At 38.7% G+C, this 13,837-nt stretch overlaps 2 protein-coding genes across 3 annotated transcripts in view; both read left to right on the top strand.

Annotated features, from left to right (window-relative positions):
* LOC115763768 (steroid receptor seven-up, isoforms B/C) overlaps positions 1–175 on the top strand; it is a 29,164-nt gene extending 28,989 nt beyond the window's left edge. For both annotated transcript variants that reach the window (XM_030706489.1, XM_030706488.1), the window contains one exon: positions 42–175. In XM_030706489.1, the coding sequence (XP_030562349.1) occupies positions 42–158 (117 nt within the window). In that variant the 3' untranslated portion in view covers positions 159–175. The remainder of the gene's footprint in view (positions 1–41) is intronic.
* A 204-nt stretch (positions 176–379) lies between these two features.
* Positions 380–1,684, top strand: LOC115763770 (probable basic-leucine zipper transcription factor L). Its single transcript, XM_030706490.1, has one exon. It carries the CDS (start codon positions 402–404, stop codon positions 990–992), a length of 591 nt encoding a protein of 196 aa, XP_030562350.1. The 5' UTR covers positions 380–401; the 3' UTR covers positions 993–1,684.
* Positions 1,685–13,837: the final 12,153 nt, after the last annotated feature.

The raw sequence follows: 13,837 nt of genomic DNA, 5'->3' as shown, positions 1-13,837 counted from the left end.
TCTTGCTGATTCCTTGTCTCTTGTGCTCTTTTATTCACCAGGTCATTGAGCAGTTGTTTTTTGTGCGTCTAGTCGGCAAAACGCCCATCGAAACGCTGATACGCGACATGTTGCTGAGCGGCAACAGTTTCTCTTGGCCCTATCTGCCTTCGATGTGACACACAATGTGGCGCCAATTGACAACAACTTGATCATCAGCCGCAGCTGTGGCGGCCGCTGTGGCAGCCAATCATAGCAACACTACGCTCAACATCAATCCCTGCAACAACAACAACAACAACATTACTAGCAACAGCAACATTGGCGGCGGCGGTGGCGACGGCGACGGCAGCGGCAGCGATGGGTGTGGGGGCATTGCTGTTGCTGGTAATCACAGCCACGATCACAGCAATGTTGCTGCCATGCATGCAACATACGGCAACGGCGTCAACAACTGCAGCAACAGCCTCAACAGCATTTGCAATCAGCAGCAAATCAGCAACTACAGCAACAACAACATGAACGTCAGCGGTTTTCTTGGCGCCGGCAGCAGCAGCAGCGATTATATGGCCAATGCAACCGCAGCTGCTTCTGCTGCATATGTGACACCAGCAGCAATTGCAACAACAACAACAACAGCAATGCCAGCGTCAGTGAGTACAACAACAATGCTGTCTAATTACTGCGATGCAGCGACTATGATGATGGCCGCTGCCGCTGTCAATGCAAATCAGTGCCTGCAACAACACCACCAACGATTGCTGCTGGCCAGCGGCAACAGCAGCCACAGCCACAACCATAGCAGTAACAACAGCAATAGCGATGAGCAATTGGCCACGGCAGCGGTCATGGCCTCCTCCTCGTCCTCAGCTGGCTCGCTGTCATCGGCATCGTCCACACCGACAGCAACGGCCGTCGCGACAGCCCAGCAGCAACAACAACAACCGTCGCTGCCATCGCCGCCAAATTTAATCGATATCAGCGAAGTTCCTCGCATTGTGGATGTCAAGTAGTGTAATTATTTATGCATATTGAAAAAACCAACAAAAAAACCAACAGAAAAAATCTCTAATGAAAAATGTAAAAAAAAAAAAAACAAAAACAAGAAACGAGAATCGTGTAGCTTAATTGTTTTAAAATCTCCTTTAGTTGTTGTAACTTGTACATAAACAATTTTCAACTTTCACCCAGGCGCCCACAACTGACAGCCAAATGCGGTTTTTTTTTTTAGATACAAAGCTGCTCCCTGGTTAACTGTTGCAAAAGAAAGAAAAAGATTAAAAGTAATCCTAAACGATTATCGTTTCAATATTTTTGCATTCTCTTCTTTCTTTGGGCGTCCATCAGTTCTACTATATGTCTGTATAATATTCAAAGGCACTGAGTTCTACTTAATTTTTAAATCAAATGAAAACTAAACTAAAGTAAAATTTTTGATATACCCTACCACAAACGAAATATAACAAATAAAATACACAAAAAAGACAAATGTAAATGTATGTTAGGCAAAATATTTATGTATTTCTTGTAGCATATATATATATATATATATATATATATATCTATATTAGGCAGCTATAACTATATAGGTCTATGCGTTCTATAGTGTACTTTAAAGTCTAATCTTCCAGTGGTTTGCAGAATTATACCAAAAATATATTTTTACTTTATGTGTGGCAATTATATTTTGTGTGTGCTTTAGCAATTTTTTACTTTATTTTACTTTAAGTAAAATGTAAAAAATAAAATCAAATATAATCAAATATCATGAGGAAATTAAGAAATACAAATTCTCAACTTCTCCAAGCCATGTCTCAAAGATGTGGAAAAAATTTAACGAAAATACTTATTTTATTTTCATTATTTTACAATGCAAAATTTAGCAAATTTTCCTATTTTTTATAAACAATTAAAAAAAATGCGGGCAATACCAATTCAGTGCAAGTTTTCAGTTTTAAAACGATCTTTTAGACTAAGCATTATTTTATTTATATGTATAAATATAAACGTTTTATATATTTTATAATAATAAAAATTGCGTTTTTAAAGAAAGTTTCTATTGTTTTCTTTTTAATATTAAATTGATAAATAATTATTTATTATTTGTTCATAAAGAAGAAAACGAAATATATGACAGCCATAACAAATAAATTCTTGTGGAGTTTTATTTTTCTTTGGGATATATCCTGATTTAACTTGGTAAGGATACTAAGCTGATTCGGTTTACTATATCTATTTGCATTATTATTTTAAATAACTCCAGCCAAGGTTTTGTACAGAAAATTGCGTAAAACACCTTTTAAAAGTATAGCAAATAATTAATAATAATATTAATAACTACCAATAAAAATTTGTTCGAAATTTTCGTTCATAGTCTTGTATTTGCGCATTATTGATAAGCAAACATTGTGTATATAAAATATTAAACTATATATTATAATAATTGAATTATTGAATTACAGTTACTTATTAAAAAGCATCGCATGAGCGCGTGTAAATACAATTTCGAGGTGCGAAATATGTAAATTAATTGATAATAAATGTCAACCGAATGGTAAATATATGCATATACACCGTAGAGCTGAGCAAGTCCAGCTATAGACATAGATCAAGTACACATATATATATATATATATAAATATATATATATATATATATATAAATATAAACCTTATCACAGTTGATAGTCGAAGAGGGGAGAGTATGAATGTGTGTGTACATATGCCTGGGTGTGTGAATCAAAATTGACATTCATAAAGTACAGCAAAATATAAAATTTCCGCATTATGCAAACATGTTGATTGCGGCAATCGAAGAAAAAACATATTTATATTTATATTTAAGTATTAATTAGTTAAAACGAAAAAGTAAAAACTGTTTGTTTTTGATAATTTCGATATGGAAATCCAGTGTCAGTTAAATTTATTTTATTTAATAAAAAATACATGAAATAACAAAGATTTTTTCTTGAAATTGAATATTTTTTAACTTTAATAACTCTCTCTCTGCCCCCTAATCCTATGTGAAGCATGTGTTGCAAAATAAATGCCCAAGTCATGCCGCAGTTGAGGCGTGAACTCCGCTTACGACCTCTATACAAATGACCCTCGGCATGGGCTTGGGCAATTACTCGTACTGCTCCAAAATTGCCAATAATGAGACATGCAGCTCGCGCGCTTAGCCTCTGTAATGGATTGCCATGGATTGGTATCAATTGCAGGTCAATTCCTCAACGCCACGAAAATTTCACGCGCCGACAAGATAATCGTCGCACATAATGCCGGGATTCCCTAGTTTGCTGCAAGCAACTCCGAACCAAGTTCGAAAGGATCGTGCAACGCAGACAGCGTGTTGCCAGTTGCACAGTTGTTGCATGAACAAATTGCGGCTGTCTTGTGGCCCGTCGCTGCCGTTGCCGAATGACAAATTAGATATCGAAAATAACAATTTGATCGACAGGCGATCGCCACCGAAACAAGCCGAAAAAAGTGCAGCAAGAGTACATAAAAACAAGGGTATAAAAAAATAAAAAAAGATTGCCTTGCGATTCGAGCCGTAAGTCCAAATTGCCAGCACAAAATAAGCAAGGTATTTTTTTGATACCCTTCAGCGAGTATCACTGTCTTATCATTAAATGTGTAACGCAGAGACAGAATTTACGGCTACATAAAGTACATATTATCTCGTCACTCTAAGCCTACTTTCAAGAAACTTAAACGAATGGATCCGTCTACTATATCATATAGATCGGTCGAAAATTAGATTCTGGCATGGAATACTAATTTGTGTTTTAAGAAATGTTTGGGGGTTATTCAAATGGCATAGGTATGTCATATAGAAAGCATCGGTCGAAAGCTTTTCAAATGGACAATTTTTCAATTCTCAGAACATGTAAGCCACATGTCTACAAGGGTATTTCATCTACGTTCTGATTCAGATAGACGTTATTTCCTGGCATTTTGTATTGCGGTTTGGGCAAGCGTATCCAAAGGAGTTGATGAAGGTGTTGATTTGATTACTTTTATGTAAGCGGCTCAGGCAGAGCTGCAGCTTCAGAGATCTGTTGCAGTTGAGCATATTTTTCCAAATCGTGATCGCGGCAATTTTGGGATGGATCGATTCAGAGTCTGCCTTCAATTGTGCCGACTGATTGTGACGGACGGTGGAACGGCAGGGAGTGGGTGTATATTCTCTGCGCCTGCCCCGCGGGCAATACATAAATGTGAAAAATGATTTGACTTTAATGGTCGCCACTGAGTGATCAGATGATCATCCGATGATCAGCACAGCCTTGGACTCGCTGTAGGTGTTAAGATTTTGTGACCAATTGGCCTGATAATCCGCAGTGTTGCCACCTTCCATCAGAGTTAACGGTTGCAACTATTTTGCATGCCATGCGATCATTTCACAACCCGCCCCATTCCCTCTCGCTGTCTTAGTCTGTCTCTCTACAAAACTAAGAACTGGAATCGGGCTAGGCAAATGATTGATTCGTTCTGCGGTGCTGGAGAACGTGGGAATTTGGCTTGAAGAATCGAAGGTGTGTCCGCGCACTACTTTTCGTACTGCAAATTATTATCTTTACGAGCTGTAAATGAGTTATGGAAAATTAGTCGAATTACGTGTATCCAGAAGGACCTAGAGTTAACCACAACTAATGCAATAATCCTAATGTATATTTGGGGCATATCATCTGGTAAAAATTGATCACTTTTGCGGTATTAACTTGCCGCAACTAATTGAGTTCTTAAGTAACAAAGGATTAATAGTGATAATGATATCTATTAAATAAATATTTTTTTAAATTGCTTGTATAAATAAGTAAATATAAAATATAACATAAAAATATATATACACAGAACACCCCTAATGCTTGAAGACATGTATTATTTGCATGAGGGAATTGAAATATGATGAAAAAGAATACGTTGGATAAATAACGCTTATAAAACTAATAATAATAAAGTAAGACTCACATTCCACTTTCCAGGTACCTCTGCACCCACAAATTATTTGCTTTGGCATATATATATTTTAGCTATTTATTTAATTCTCTTTAGCTATTTATTTAGATAATTTATAAGTTTGTGGTGTTCCGCTTGAAATATTTATCAAATTAAAAAAAGAAAAAAATCAAACAACAAAGATTTATGCATGGCAAAGCTAAGCATAACTACTGTGTGTTGCTTGCAACACCACGCAACAAAGTGCAGCATTGGACACACACACACGCACACACACACGTAGACATACACGCACACACAGGCTGACAGAGTGGCCCGCACAAAGCCGTCACAAAGACCCAAAGATATTAGTGGGAATTTTTCAATCCTTTGACGATGGTCAAAATAAAATATTATTTCGCGCGTTAATACGCAAAAATAAGCGAGTGGTTGGGTGGCTACCACGGCTAGGCGGGTGGGCAGCCATGAACTGGTATATCCCACTCCTCCTCGACCCGCTCACTCTCTTAACCTGCTGGCTCTGATCCACGCTCTGCTGTTGTTTGGCCGAGAAGTTACGATGGGACGCTGCGTCGACTCTGGCAATAGCAACGTGAATTTGTGACTCGTTAAGAGCGCGTGGCACTGGTCCCGGGGGCAAGGATCGGGTTAGGCAGTGCCTGCTGCCGGCTGCCTCTACCGTGGCCGGACCGTCGCCATGGGTGGGCCTCCGCGCCTCTGATGCAAAACGCTTTTGACAATTTGTACTTGTTGCTGCAGCGGCTGCGGCGCGTTATAAATTATTAAAATAGAAAATAGCATTCAATTTCGATTTTTTGGCATGCGGTGTGAAATATACGTAATTGAAAAGCAAATTCCTCCATTGCCTTATTTATGACTTGTGAAAATTGCCAAGATATTTATTGCGACTCGACCCACCTAGCTATTTGTTGGCTCTGCTAATTAAATTATGAAATGCGTCTGCGAAAAAGGCAAATATCATGCACTACGCAATCCCCTAACCCCTGCTGCACCACCTCCCCCTCACAAATATGTAAAAAGGACCACATGTCCGATTCATTTTTTGGGTGTATTCAATTTCATGCGCTTACAATAGATTTTATGTAAATTCTCGTAATGTGACAAAACAGGGAAGCACACGCACGCACACACACATACGCACACATTGCGATGACATTTAGACAAAACGTAAGCGTCGAGCGAGGGGGTTAAGCTGGCGCGGCGGGGTAGGGGTTAAGGCGCTGATGTGCCTAATGAAATTGGACACCGTCGTTGTACACTTTGTGCCCCTTATTGCCAAGCATTTTGGCATAAGTTTGAGCCACATAAATTAATGTATCGTGCGCATGTCGCTGGCGGGACAAAGAAAGAGAATATGCGAGACAGCGAGCGAAAGAGAGAGAGAGAGAAGGATAGAGAGATGTGTGCATGGAGATAGCAACCCGAAAATGATGAAAATCACAGACAGAATCTGTGCTGGCATCGCCTGCATATGCAAAATGTTTAACCCTTAATTGGCCCATATGGCCGAAGCGACATTCTGTGGCCACCGGCCGCTCACCTATCGCTGACATTGATAGCCATCGCCGGAGCCAGAGCCAGCGGCAGCGACTGATTTGAGATATGCGCCCCCGCCGTCAACTTTTTCAATTACCCAACAAACTGGAGCTGGAGCTGAAGCTGGTTATGCAAGTCTCTGACTCTGTCTCTAATTCCCTGCTCCGACCCTGCCCCTGTATTGTTGCCCTGGCGCTGGCGTGAATTATCTGTGCAAACAGCCAGTGACAGGCGTTGAATTGCCACAGTTCTCTTTCTCTACCTCACTGCCCCCCACCGCGATCCTCCTGGCCAGCAGCCCAATCCGTGTCCAGTGGCAGTTTGTCGCATAATATGTTAATCAGCGCTCCCTGACATGTCACAGCCACATTTTGCGGGTGGTTTCACAACTGCCAACAAACAATACGAAACGATGTTATGGGCGGTAATTGTAGATTTCTGTTCATTCAAAAGGACAGGGGTATTTATAGAGCATATGAGACATAGAATATAGTTATATGATGTCTCAGCATTTTGACCCTTCAAATATAAGATATAACATATACGTATACATATACATATAGTTTAATTTTTATTATAATTATTAAACAATGTGTATGTATAGAGGGAATACAATTATTATTTTCTTAGTGACTTCTTTATTAACTGTCGCTTCGTCGTAAGCCTCTTAGGTCATAGATAAGACCTTTAAATATGTTCACGTATCAATTTTAATTTAACATTTCTTTCATATAGAAAGAAATTTAGTTTAATTTTTTTATTATTTAAAATTATCATAATTTAAAATATTCTCATTTGTATTTATAGAGCATAAAATATAATTTGTTTCTTAAATAACTTTTATATGTTTCAAGCAATCGGTCTGAGACTTGAATATCATAAAGATTATATTCAAATACTTAGGATTAATTGCAAATAATTCAAGCTGTATTTATTTTTATACCCTGAACCCATTAAAAATGTGTATAAGGGTATATTGTATTTGTGCAAAATCCAAATGTATGTAATAGGCAGAAGGAAGCTTCTCCGACCCCATAAAGTATATATATTCTTGATCAGCATCAATAGCCGAGTCGATCTAGCCATGTCAGTCTGTCTGTCCGTCCGTCCGTCCGACCGTCCGTATGTATGAACGCAAGGATCTCAGAACCTATAAGAGCTAGAGACTTGAAATTTTAGATGTAGATGCTCCTAGTGCCTGCGCAGATCGAGTTTGTTTCCGATAATCGATAACTTACTCCGTTTCCAAGCAATCGATAAAAATCGATATCGATATCCTGTTTTTTGGGAAATTTTGGTAAATTATAAGAGCCAGAGTCACCAAACTTGACATATAGCGTCTAAAATAGAATATATTTGATGTTGGAAGAAGAGGGTGCAGGGTATCCCCTAGTCGGGAGCTCCCGACTAGAACCTCTTACTTGTTCTATTTCTGGCATTGGGTTAGCATATCCAAAATTAAAATCTATGCTTACCAACTGTTTAACAGGCCGAGAAATAATTAAGAAATGTTATAAAAACAATGTTTTCAAAAAGCTTTGAAAATGATTTTGACGGTAAGCAAACTATTCTCATACAAACGTTGTCCGCCATTTAGCACTGTTGCGAGTGGAATTTCCCAAATTGCTAATACACGTATTTTTTAAGTTCTTATGTAGAGCTCTCAAAATAACTTTGAGGTGAATTGGACAAAACTTAAGACTGCACCAAAAAATCTTAGAATCGCATTTCTACCGAGGATGCTTTGATTCAGCGAAGAATGTGAAACACGTCTCAAATGATTTTTCATATAGATCTTTGAAAATGAATTTCAGCGCGAAACGTCATTCACCAAATCTTTGACCCCCATTTCCAAGGAGGAACACATTTTTGAAAAAGTGTGAAACACTCGTCAAACGAATTTGAACAAAGATTTTTTTAAATTGAGTTTAAGACCGATCGAATGGTACGCTTAAAACTTTCATACAAACGTTTTTCGCGATTTTTCCATTTTTGTGTTAACGTGCACCCTTATCACATAAGGTAACAACAGTGAATATTTCAGTTTCCTAACTCTTACGGTTTGAGCTGTGCGTTGATCACCAATCAGTCAGTCAGCCAGTCAGGACAAACAGTTTTATATATAGAGATATATATTTTGCATTATACGATCTATCTGATATCGAGGTCCGATGTAGATAAGATTTTGCAAATATATAGTGAGCATAACAACCCTTTGATCTTATTGAGTTTTAAATTTGTTATTAAAAAGCATACATCGCCTTTTTAAAACACTTAATGAAAAAAGTCGCTGGTTCGAACTTAGATTTGCTTTCATATGTGTCGCTTTTCGAGGTCTGTTTCCACAAATTTCTAGCTACAAGCAGGCTTCTTTTATCTTAAAATGATACAGCCTCGCATCTTCCCCTTCTCCTCCTGTAATTGCTGAAAAAAATAATACGAAAATATTTATACTCAATCTGTCCAGTTACAGTTACACGCATCCATTTTGCATGTCCATATTTTACGAGACGTTCGCTGCTCCGTTTTATAAACGGACGCGCACCCAATAAAAGCCAAAGGGATTTAGGTGAAGGGGAGGTGTTTGTTGGATTTTTTTTTGGCAATAAATTGGCATTTAAATTAATACAATTTGAATTATGTGGCCTGTAGCGGGCAATGGGATAAAAGCATGGCGCAGCCCCCCACAGCGTTAATTTTCAATCAAAATCGCACATCCGCGAAATTATCATGAACTCAGCACAACAAAGTCGTGTATGTGTGCGTGTGTGCCCTGGGAGATTATCAAATTGATTCCAATTAACACTTGCCACTGCATCAAAGCTCCAGTTCAAGTCAGGTATGCAAACTAAATATTTCACGTTTTTACGGTTAACAGAGCCACAACAAGATCCGGCCAAGTGAAGGTCCCAAGATCCATTCTTGCGGGGAGCGGAAATCAAGTTTATGGCGGTAAACCCTTTTCTTTTTTTCGATTTTTCATGTTTTTTTTTTGTTTTTGCCTTTTTACACCAATCTGCAAGCCCGCACATAAGTTAAGCGCACTTTGTCGTTATTCGTAATTCGAATTGACAAACGTTCGTGCAGCAGGGGCCTTGCCCCGCCGCCCGCTCCACAGCTGACCAGGCGTTTTCACAAAGTCCTCTGCCGCAGCTCGTGTGAAATGATAAATATTCCATAATTTCGCTTGGCATTCAATTTCGATTTGTGTGACACATAAATTACGAATTAACGCTTCAAGCTCAACGCCAACCAGTTGAGTGCAGCGGGGCAAAGCTGGCAGGAGCTCAGGTTGGCCCAGGGGCCTCTAGTGGGTCACGGGTGGGCAAGCAACAACAACAACAACAACAATGACAACAACAACGACTCGGCATTTTTCGATCAATTTGGTAGTTGCACATGCAACTTATAAATCAAGCAAATACCCTACACTTACGCGCTTAGCTTTATCAACTATCAACTTGGTATTAATTTGGACATCTTTCCATTGGATTGTGTCGTTGAGCTGAGAGTTAACTTATTAAAATCATATCTTACATATAGTCTATATTTTCCGTTAAATTTAAAATGAGCTCAAAACAGAGCCCATTTCGATCAAAACTGATTCTTTCAATATTCATATTCTAAACATTTTCTTGGCGCTTTGACTGCTGGGCAAATTATGTTAGATCTTCAAATAATACAACTGTAAAAAATTTAGAGTAATGATAATAAAATTCTCAATAGTAAAACCACTATAAAATACAAATACTTAGATATGACATTATAAAAATAAATTATATAAATTAAATTAAAACCATTTGAATGAATAAAATAAACATATTCAGATATGACTAAATAACATTTTAGATCAATTAAAGTAAACCCATTTAAAAAAAATCAATTAGAAAAGTTCACAAAAAGTTATAGTTAATCAATTAAATTCTAATAAATAATCCTAACTTCGCTTTTTATACCCTGAACCCATTAAAAATGGGTATAAGGGTATATTGTATTTGTGCAAAATCCAAATGTATGTAACAGGCAGAAGGAAGCATCTCCGACCCCATAAAGTATATATATTTTTGATCAGCACCAATAGCCGAGTCGATCTAGCCATGTCCGTCTGTCTGTCTGTCCGTCTGGGGCTTAATGGACCGATGTAGAAGGGCATGTTGCGTATTTCGTAAATCATTAGTCAAGTCGACTCGAAATCACATTGTGCCCCACATATAATTATTAGTGGCCCCCTCGCGGTGACCCTGGGTGATTGTCCGAGGTATATTCGGACAACCAGCTAATTCGAGCGGCGAAAACAATAAGACGACCCATTCTTAGGCCGGTGGAGGCCAAACTGGGTAGTATACATCTACGGCAGTCGACCAAAACTGTAAGTAAATTTGGTACCACGGGTAGCCAGGAGCCCACGGAACTTGTTCCGTCCTGACTTTTTGGTTGCGGCCCTACGGGGAGTATCGTGGTGGCTGTGGTTTATACCCAAAGCGGGTAGAGCTTGCTCGACGTGGAGTTGCGTTTCAACCAATACATAGCTTTTTTTTATGAGGTTTTAGACCGGCCTCACCTCCCACCAATGAGGGAATGTATTGCCTCCGCCCGGCATTCATTCAATTGGTACCGAAGGGATACTGTTCGAGCAGGGACAGTGTCCTGGAGGGGCGATAGTCCGACGCATTGTTTCGGCTCGTTGTATTTTCGAATACCGTGAGATTAAGCCAACATGGCAGGTGCTCACGTTAAGCCCACTGACTTTTCTGTCTGTCCGTCTGTCCGTATGTATGAACGCAAGGATCTCAGGACCTATAAGAGCTAGAGACTTTAAATTTTAGATGTAGGTGCTCCTAGTGCCCGCGCAGATCGAGTTTGTTTCCGATAATCGATAACTTACTCCGTTTCCAAGCAATCGATACAAATCGACATTCATATCCTGTTTTTTGGGCAATTTTGGTAAATAATAAGAGCTAGAGTCACTAAACATGATATGTTGCTTCTAAAATAGAATATACATATGCATTTGATGTTGGAAGAAGAGGGTTCAGGGTATCCCCTAGTCGGGAGCTCCCGACTAGAACCTCTTACTTGTTTTATATAAAAACTCAAATATTCTTGAACAATCATTTTTCATGTTCAAGGTAGGATGTATATATATATTTGTTTTTTACTTTTATCAACTTGACTTTCGTTTCAAAATTGCACTAAAAAAATTAATGCAAATACACTCGAAATATATAATTTGAAATTTGCCAAAACTTTTCCCACTTATCTGTGTATAAACAGTAAATTAGAGTAGCCCATTCTTATCTTCTGGGTGCATCCGAAAAACTAAATTAACTTGAAATTCATAAGAGCCAAGTTAAAATTATAAGGCCAAGAATAAAAGCACGGCTAAAGTAAAAACAAAATTATTTTCTTAGCAAAGGATTTCCTGGCGTCCTTGCCAGCTAACTTCCTTGAAACGCAAAATGTTGGGGAAATTCGTGCCGAAAGAAGTTCAAAAGTGGCATTTGAGACGCAGCAATGAGGCATACGAAAAGTGAAAGATACGCACAAAAGATGATTAATAATCTCAAAGGCACACGCTTCACATAGAGAATTCGCTCCCCTTTCTCCACCCACTGCTCCCTCTCTGCCACTTGCCTGTAAATCGAAAGAAAAGCAGGCGAAAAATCTGCTTTTTCCTTTTGGATCTGGCGCCAAGACAAATGTCCTTGCTGCGTGGTCGCTTTTACAGTTAATTTAAGTTGGCAGCGCCCAAAACGGATGCAACTCCTGACTGTGCTACCCACCCCTACATCCCCAACATTCCCCCTCAGTCCCTAAAAAAAGCTGATTTTGTCAACTGTTTTCGACTGATAAAATTATTAGCTTCTCTTTGTTTCACACCCTGCAACAGAGCTTGAAAAAAACGTTGCGTCGCGTTTTGCCGCATTTTTGTATTAAAATGCAAATTTTTGGTTAATTTTGTTGTTTCTGTTTTAATCAGCGGCCAAACAGGGCGACGCCGCTCTTCTTCCCGTACAAGGAGAAAATGCTCATCCATTTACCAGCCGGAACACATCCTGTATAGCGGTTGCACTTGGCTGATGATGAATAACCTCGGCGTATGCTTCGCGCACCCTTATCCCCTCTAGGCCATCGCAAGCAGCAGCCCCCTGGTAATACCATTGGTTTTCAGATTTAAGATATGTTGCATAACCTGGGGCTACATTTTTAATTTTTTTCATTTCTTTATTGTGCTAATTGTTATTTTTTTCTTTTTTAATTAGCCTGCCTCATGAACTAGGAATAATAAGTATTATAAAAAGTAAAGTTGTAATAAGAATTTATTTTAGTAATTCGTTCTACTTTTTGTTGATCATGTTCTCCAAGGGTTTCAATTAATTATATATTTTCTAGTTCCAACGAAGAGCTCCTTCAAAATTTGTTTATTAAAGAATAGCTTTAAAAGGTCCGTTAAGATTTAATCTACATTAATTGCGCGGACTGCAATTAATTGAACAACTTATTTTAGCTAAAGCACAACGAGAAGTTTGCCGAAGTAGCTTTAGACATTAAAAGTTCTTCGCACCTTTAATATAAATTTATTAATAGGCGTGGAATTTTTTAAAACATAATTTAAATCTGAATTGAGATATTGATTGCATTGACTTTGCTCCAAATGAAACACTCATATAAAGTCTCATATATATTCTATAAAATTCATAAAAGGTTGTTCTATATATGCATATAATTTTCACTCGAGATAAGTTTGTGTTTTTCTGTATTGATTTTCGGTACATTAGATGTTAGATGCGTAATATTTATATTGATGTCAGATTATATAATGCCTAAGCAAATGCCGATTTGTATCTGTTTACTCGGTTTGCTCCAATTTGACTGCCCAAATGCACAAGCTATCGAGGCAGGCACTTGAAGAACGCGACATTGTATGGGCCTCTGCCTCGAGTCTCACATCAGAGACATAAACAATTAAACTCATTTGACGATTAATTACGCGTCGCTACTAAATCGCGTGCCGTCGACGATGCCAGCACAATGTGTGCTATCAAAACAACCAGCAGCAGCAATAACAACAAAAACAACCGTCGGTTGTTCTGGCTGGCAAAGAACAAATTCATTTGCTGCTAAAGACACTGGAGGCGATCGTAACTTGCATGTCGTGTCATAATCTAGATGAATGCATAATTGCATGCCCCAACATGCGGCACCCAGGCAAGCCATAACCCCGCCTACCCCCCCTCCCCTAAAGCATCCACAGCCAACGACCTGCTATTTGCGGTTACGTGTTCCTCATCTAATGGGCTTAAATGTCAACCAGCATATAAGTGTACCCGACTCTC

Source organism: Drosophila novamexicana, unplaced genomic scaffold (genome assembly GCF_003285875.2).
Source record: "Drosophila novamexicana strain 15010-1031.04,08,12 unplaced genomic scaffold, DnovRS2.1 tig00000770-arrow-pilon, whole genome shotgun sequence".
In the NCBI taxonomy this organism is placed as follows: Eukaryota; Metazoa; Arthropoda; class Insecta; order Diptera; family Drosophilidae; genus Drosophila; species Drosophila novamexicana.
The sequence above is the reverse complement of the archived record's forward strand: the minus strand, read 5'-3'. Positions and strand labels throughout refer to the sequence as shown.